The sequence below is a fragment of the Orbicella franksi genome, chromosome 7 (assembly GCF_964199315.1).
Source record: "Orbicella franksi chromosome 7, jaOrbFran1.1, whole genome shotgun sequence".
NCBI lineage: Eukaryota > Metazoa > Cnidaria > Anthozoa > Scleractinia > Merulinidae > Orbicella > Orbicella franksi.
In genome coordinates this window covers 19,914,160-19,922,414 of record NC_138151.1, presented here as the reverse complement: position 1 = coordinate 19,922,414, position 8,255 = coordinate 19,914,160, and the positions used below count along the sequence as shown (strand labels likewise).

The following is an 8,255-nucleotide window of genomic DNA, read 5'->3' as shown; positions in this document are numbered from 1 at the left end:
GAAGGGAATCAGACACCCATTCTACTCTGTCTGGAAGACGACGAAGAGGATCAATTCTGCTCCTTCTACGGTCCCACCTGCACCGCTGACATGTTCGATCACCTCGAATCCCTCGCCGTCGACGTGGACGGAGACGATCGGGACGTCATCGTCCTCTTTCACAATCTCAAAGGCTACGACGGGATGTTCATCTTACAACACTGTTACGCCACGCATCGAGAAGTGACGGACCAAATCACCGTAGGCACCAAGATTCTGTCCCTGAGATCCGACAGACTGACCTTCAAAGACTCCCTGTGCTTCCTCCCGTTCCCGCTGGCCAACTTTCCCGCCACCTTCGGAATCCACGAACTGTGCAAGGGATTCTTCCCGCACAAATTCAACACCCTAGAAAACCAAGAGTACGAAGGACCCATGCCGCCGCGAGACATGTACGATCCCGACGGCATGTCCGCCAAAAAGAAAGCCGAATTCGAACAATGGTACCAAGAGAAAGTCGACGATGACTACCATTTCGTCCTACGGCAGGAAATGGAAGCCTACTGCGAGTCGGACGTCAAACTCCTCAAAGCGGGCTGTCAAAAGTTCCGACAAGAATTCAAACAAAAAGCGGACTTTGACCCCATGGAGAAATGCGTCACCATCGCATCCGCCTGCAACCGATTCTGGCGCAAGAAACTCGTCCCGCCCAACACCATCGCCTCCAGGCCACCTCGAGGATGGCACGGCGCCCGATCCAATCAGTCCGTCAAAGCCCTGAAATGGCTAGCCTGGCAAGAACACTCGTTACAACACACCGACCAAGGCGATCGTATCCTCACGGTACGAAACGGAGGTGAAGTACGGCTAGCCAATCACCTGGTCGACGGGTACGATCCCACCACTCGAACCGTCTACGAATTCCACGGATGTCTATGGCACGGGTGTCCTCGCTGTTTCCCTCGACAACGCGACCGATATCCCATCTGCCACACCGATCGCACTCTACAGGAAGTCTACGAGTCCACGCTCAAGAAACACGCCCTTCTCAGCCGCCAAGGCTACCAGCTCTGCGTCAAGTGGGAATGCGACTGGGACCTGGAGGTCAAAACCGACCCTGATCTCCGTCGGTTCCTAGACACGTTCGAAATCGTCGACCCGCTCGAGCCCAGAGAAGCCTTCTTCGGAGGGCGCACGAACGCCGTCAAACTGCATCACGTGACCAACGTGACCCAAGGAGAACAAACCAAGTACGTCGACGTGACGTCGCTCTACCCCTGGGTCAACAAAGAATGCGAATACCCCGTAGGACACCCGCAAGTCATCGTCAACCCCGAAGATCAAGACATCCATCACTACTTCGGCATGGCCAAAGTGGACATACTACCTCCTCACGAACTATACCACCCCGTTCTACCTTTTCGACACGGAGGTAAACTCACCTTTCCACTATGCCACTCGTGCGTGGAACACGAAATGACCAAACCCCTCCTAGAGAAATCGCATCGCTGCCCACACACGGCCGAGCAACGCACGCTACGAGGGACCTGGTGCACACCCGAAATCCAGAAAGCCGTTGCCATGGGATACACGCTCAACAAGATCCACGAAGTCCACCATTTCCCGCCAGAACAACGGCGTAAAGGACTCTTTGCCGATTACGTGAACACCTGGCTAAAAATTAAACAGGAATCCGCTGGCTACCCGAACTGGTGTAACACCCCAGAAGACAAGGCACGGTACGTGCAACAATACCAACAGAAAGAAGGCATCGCTCTCGATCCGACCATGATCCAGAAAAATCCAGGACGCAAAGCCACCGCCAAACTCATGCTCAACTCCTTCTGGGGCAAGTTCGGTGAAAACCTACACAAACCCACCACCCAAGTCGTCTACAACGCAGCGCAACTCTTCGCACTCGTTTCCAACCCACTCAACGACATACGACAAGTCAGAATCGCCAACGACGAAGCCCTAGAAGTCGTCCACGCCGAACTCAAAGACAATCAACCCGACAACGGACGAATCAACATCTTCGTCGCCGCTTTCACCACCTGCTGGGCTCGTCTCAAATTATACAGCTACCTAGAACACTTAAAGCAACAAGTTCTCTACTTCGACACCGACTCCGTCATCTACTCGCACAAACCAGGTCAAGCCGACGTTCCGCTAGGCGATTACCTGGGCGAGATGACCAACGAACTCGACGACGGCGACTTCATAACCGATTTCACTGCCGCTGGACCCAAAAATTACGGATACAGAACCCGCCAAGGCAAAGTCTGCTGCAAAGTCCGAGGCTTCTCACTCAATGTACGAGGATCCAGGCAACTCAACTATGACGTCATGCGACAAAATCTACTCGACGAACTCACACAACCTCTCGAGCAACGACGCAACGTCCACGTCGTCAACCCCAACTTCTTCTGGAGAAACCCAGCCACCAAACATCTCAAAGTCATCACACGGACTAAACGATACGGACTCGTCTTCGACAAACGCGTCGTAGACACGAACACTTTCATGTCGTTTCCATACGGATACACACCCATGTAATTTCCTGTGTAAATCAATAAAAATCAATTTTGAAATTCACTTCCGGTCTCTCGCCTTATTTTGCGCATGCGCGAACTGTGACGTCACGGGCGCCATGTTTTGCTACCAAAGGGGCCATCTTGGATTTTCAAATTTAAAAGAATGTATGGGAAAATCCTGGTCACGTGGTACAATCCCTGGCTCCTGATTGGTTACGGCCCCTATGAGCTAACTTCACTACTCAGTTTTGCTCCAAAAAGTCGATTTCAACAGCTAAAAAAAGCACTTTCCGTTAGGATTTGCAGAAATAAAGTTCACCATTACTTTAAGCACGTTTGAAACTATAGATTGGGATAATAAAAGAGAGTACGAAAATTTCGTTTCAGTGGCACTTTAAGTTTGCTTTGAGGGTTTAGTGAAGATGTTTTATATCTGGATAACTATACCGTGCTATTTTGCTTCTTCGAGTATTGATATATTTGTGTTCTTCACTCGATATTCTTTGAGATATTTGTCTCTGAAATTATATATTTCATCCATCAAATTGTTATGGTACAAAGTGTATGGCATTCGCTTTCGCTCGGAAATAATTTGTTCGTCCTACCGAATAACGGCCATCGTCCTTTGACCGAAGCCATTTGGCTGTGAGAAACTAAATAAAAGAGATTTTAAACTCCTTAGCCGATCATCTTTGTATTTCGCTTTGTATTTCGATCATCTTTGTATTTCTTCATCTTTGTATTTCGCTTTACTCGCTAAACTTAAAATTTGGCAGACCACCGAGACGTACTCTCCCCAGACATTTTCCGTCACGGCAGCCGTAGTAGCACCAGCCGTAGTGATTTGCTTAAACTCCCTATTGACATAATTGATACGCTGTGGCTACATGTCCGGCAGCCGGACAAGCGCATGTTCATACAAGGATCTTTGGCGCGTGAATTCGGTTTTGTATGTCGTTATAACTGCGGACTCGGATCAGACAGTCTGTTATGAATTGCGACTATTTTCAGAGACGTATTGTGTTTATATCAAGCTAAAGAACGCTTTAATTTATTGAGACAAAGCTTCGTAAGAGGATAAATGGGTTTTGAACAGAATTGTGAATGATTTCAGTTGCATCAGTTTTACGCTTTCAGTGTTTTGGGTACCCAAAATACTAGGGATTTGTGACAGCGTTCGGGGTAGTTCGGCGGGGGAGGGACGGGGAATTTTGTTGAATGATGATGTCTTGAATGTCCGGGAACTTTCAAAACCTTTGTCATAAAAGAAGGTATGTTATTAAATCTCTATGCATGATATAAGTTGAATAAATATTATTGTTGAACAAAAATAATTGTGGTTGAAGTTGAACAAATATTGTTGTTGAATGAAAATGATTTTGGTAGAAGCTGAATAATTATTTTTGTTGAATGAAAATCATTTGGGTTGAAGTTGAACAAATATTGTTGTTGAATAAAATTATTTTTGGTTGAAGCTGAACAAATTTTTTTGTTGAATGAAAAGAATTTCGGTTGAAGTTGAAAGAAAATGCGTATTGTTGAATATAAATATAAAATGTTGAATATAAATATATGTTGTTGAACATAAATATAAGTTGTTGAATGTGAAGGTGCAAGTTGTTGAATTTTGCAACATTTGGCTAACCATAGTCGGACATAGAGACACAGCGTAATTGATATTCGTCCTCTGCTTATCAGGATGAATTAGGATCACTTCATAGAAAGAACTTCGCAATCAACTCTTGATAATCTACGATGAAGGTGTGTTAAACGATCACGAACTTCTACTCTTGTACGATTTAAACCGGTCTAATGATTCCTTTCCTGATTTTAACTTCGATGGTTTGAAGACGACGAGTGCCTGTCCGAATTTCGCTTCCACAAACGCAACTTGCCCCTTCTCGCTGAGTTGTACAATGAAGTAAATGAACTTATTATCAGCAGATGTTTAATCAGACTGGCGCGACAAATCAGTGTGCCGACTGATAAAGATCTAGGTGAACCACTGATCTTACGACTGAAAATGGAAACAGCTACACAAGTTTTAATGGTGTCTACCCTTTTAAATGTGTTAGAATTTCACCATAATGAGCCATTTCACATTTGAAAACTTCTTGAAAGGAAAAATTTCGATTGAAATTCGTGTAAGTTGTTTTTATTTACATAAGCTTTCAAAAAAAAGATATTTCACGGTACTCAAATGTTCGCCGGCTGGCTTGTGTTCGCTTCAGATTTCTCGACGTTTCTTTAAAATGAAATATCTCATATAACAAGAGAAAACAAGCATTAAAGTTCCTCGAAATTAGTAACACGCGTTATTTAGCGTTGACACAGCAGAGGAAACGAAAGCGAAATCTCACGTTTTCAAACAACGCGAAATGAGCTTCACTCACGTCGGGCCCCAACGCAGAACGTCAACCCGTTTCCCGCCAGTCATGCGAGGTGGACCTTTTGGCTTTTCCCTGATCTTATGGCGTTCCCGTCGCCGTCCGCGTTGTCGTTGCTTAAAGTCTCTAGTAAATTCAATTAGAGCTTACAAGTTATCGGCTATTGTTCCCAGGATATTAAACAAAAAAGAAGCTTTCATTTCTAGAGTGTTTTTACGTCTCTGCAGTAGCAGTTAAATTTAGTCCGATATTTTTAAAGGTAAAAAGTATGAAAACTGTTCAAATGTTCTTTGAAGACTGCTTGGCGTCAAGTTAAAGTGGATTTAACTAAATCAGACTTTCAACGTGTCAGAGAGGTTTTTTTCTTTCTTTCTGTTTTTGGTGAAGTAGTGTTGTTGCGTTGTGTTGTGTAAAAACGGTAAACTTACGACTCGTCTAAAATGCGAAAAGTTCTCTTGAGCATTTTTGAGCAAAAATTCCCCTCAGGGGTTGGAAGAGCTATGTGACCGGTGAGAGAGGGAGTTATGCATGTGCTCGTGTCACACCAATCACAATGTGGGTTGTATCAAAGAAAGAATCAAATTGCCTGTTAGAAAATAAGATGATATCTACATTAATCTGGAGACTTGTCAGATTACTTTAGTATGTTCACTCGAACATTTTACATGTCAATCGATTTAGCTTTATGGAGGGAGAATTACATAAGGAAAGTATTTTCTGTGACGCTCAGATGCTTACAACGCACACGCTGTCAGCAAAAGGCCCAACACTAGATTGGGATTCGAGCGTTTGTTTTGGACGGGCTAGTTTTGTTGACCGAAGTAAAAATTGTAGGAAGGATATTGTTATTATGAAGTTGTTTGTGTGGTCATTGAGTTATTTTTTTGTAAAAAAATACCTCTTAGTCGGCGCGTCGGGTATGTTAAGGATGGGTGAATGGACGAGTGAGTGAGTGAGTGAGTGAGTGAGTGAGTGAGTGAGTGAGAGCAGTAGCAGTAGCAGTAGCAGTAGCAGTAGCAGTAGCAATAGCAGTAGCAATAGCAGTAGCAGTAGCAGTAGCAGTAGCAGTAGCAGTAGCAGTAGAAGTAGTAGAAGCAGAAGTAGATCTTTATTGCGCCTTACTCTCCAAAGGGAGGTATTGGTCTGTTTACAATAAAGGTTTAACATTAACTAGTACAATAAGAAATAACATTCACTTGATTCTTTTATAATTAAAATAAAATTAAATAAAAATTATAATGCTCATTTCGTTTGTAAGTTGAGAATCTCTTTTCTTTTTTTAAACATTAAGTTGATATATTTACCTATTATTTTTGATGTAACTCTATTGTCAGCTCTAAGTGAGTACTTAGTTCTCTCGTTATCGCTCAGATTTGCGTCAAGTGCATCTTTGTTTGAAATGTGAGAATGGAGCTCAACTCTTATGGTAGCGTACCCCTGGCAATACATCAAGAAATGCTGTTCGTGTTCTACGCAATTTTCTTTGCATACTAAGCATGTTTCCTCTACTGGAATTGATGCTCCTTTATTTTCATATTTTCCAGTTTGTATTCGTAATGCGTGACATCCTAACCTAAGCCTTGTCAGGCTAATTCTGTGTGCTGAGTTTGTAACCGTTTTCAGGTAATTTTCAAATTGATAACTCTTTTTAACTTCCTTGTGCGCAAATTTTTCCCTTGAAGTTGTTGATGAACTGTTCTTAGTCTCAAGCCAGTTTTGTGAATACTGATTTCTAAGATTTTTGTTTATTTTTAATCGACCGTTCTTGATGTATTGCCGTGTTACTGGTTCTGTTGATTCTGTTACTTGATACCCCCTAGTGATCTCTTCATTAATTGTAACATCAAAGAAAGGTGTAGAAGTTGTTGCGTATTGAAATGCTTCACGTAACAAAACGTTGCTACGAGAATGCTTCAATCTTTGCCAATAGCTAAAGATTGAGGCTTTTATATCAATGCTTAAAGGGTACCTCCCAAGCTCTGCCCTGCAGGAAATATTTTCTGTATACCATGGGATGTTTAGTGTTTGTTTACAGAACTTAATGTGGACTTGTTCAATTGTGCTTTTATCAAAATGCGTTCTGTATGACAATAGTTCTGGTCCCCAAATTTCACATGCATAAAGTAACACGGGTTTAACAAGGGCATCGAAAAGTTTGTTCTTAATCGCAATAGTTGCTGAATCTGGGTTAGAAAAGGATCTTTTTATTATCGAGAGAACTTTTGTGGCTTTTTTTGCTGAGAATTTCTCTTGCATAGGTGTAACGACCGGATGAAGTCATTTTTACACCTAAATATGTTTGTTTATCGACAATTTGTAAAGTTTCATTATTGTATTTGAAATTTGTATTGTTTTTGTTTTGCCCGTTACTACTAAATATGATTATGTTCGACTTTTTAGTGTTGACTTTGAGCTTCCATTGCTGAGCGTGTTGATGAGTTACATTGAGCGATTGTTGCAGCCCTTCCGGAGAAGGACTGATTACTAATAAATCATCTGCATGCATTAAGCAGTTCATAGAGCGATTCCCTAACATCACACCTGGAGATTTGTTCTGTTTAAAATATTGCGGTAGATCATTCATAAATAACGAAAATAAAACTGGACTTAGGCCATCACCTTGTCTTATCCCTTTGTTACATGAAAAAAGTTCGGTAAGCGTGTTTTGATTAATTTTAACACAACTCCTAATTGACGAATACATGGACTTAATAACATTCAAGAATTTTCCTTGAATTCCATATTTGTGTAATTTATGAATCATACCGGATTGCCATACGCTATCGAAGGCTTTCTCGTAGTCAATGAAACCAACATAAAGGTTCTTGTGAGGTTTGGTGTATTTATGGAGTAATTGCTGGAAAATGAATGAACTATCCGTGGTTCTAGAGTTTGGTCTGAATCCAAATTGTTCTGGATTTAGAACATTATGTTGCTCGATGAACTTATTCAATCTGTTTTGCAAAATTGATGTGAATAGTTTCCCTAAGCAGCTGGTTAAAGTAATTCCTCTATAATTGGCTGGAGATTTCTTATCGCCTTTTTGTTTGTATATTGGTTTTATAACATCAATGTTCCATTCAGTTGGGAAGGTGCCGCATAGCGGTTTTCAATGATGTCGTTTAATATTCTTTCTAGAGAAGGCATGAGATAATACCGCTCATGTTTGATCATTTCATTCAGGATGGTGTCCGTACCAGAAGCCTTTTTATTTTTGAGTTTAGATATTTGATCATGAATTTCTTTTGCAGTGATAGGCGCGTCTAAAATTTCATCGGTCATAGTTGTTGTTTGGTCAGGATTGTTTGGAAATATGACGTTTGCGTTCGTTTCTTGAGATTCGTCATATAAAAGG

The 8,255-nt window shown here is 42.0% G+C and overlaps 1 protein-coding gene across 1 annotated transcript; it reads right to left on the bottom strand.

The window, feature by feature from the left end:
- Positions 1–5,261: 5,261 nt before the first annotated feature.
- On the bottom strand, positions 5,262–7,709 carry LOC145492907 (uncharacterized). The gene has a single exon (XM_081472285.1). It carries the CDS (start codon positions 7,154–7,156, stop codon positions 6,143–6,145), a length of 1,014 nt encoding a protein of 337 aa, XP_081328411.1. The 5' UTR covers positions 7,157–7,709; the 3' UTR covers positions 5,262–6,142.
- Between the last annotated feature and the right edge of the window lie 546 nt (positions 7,710–8,255).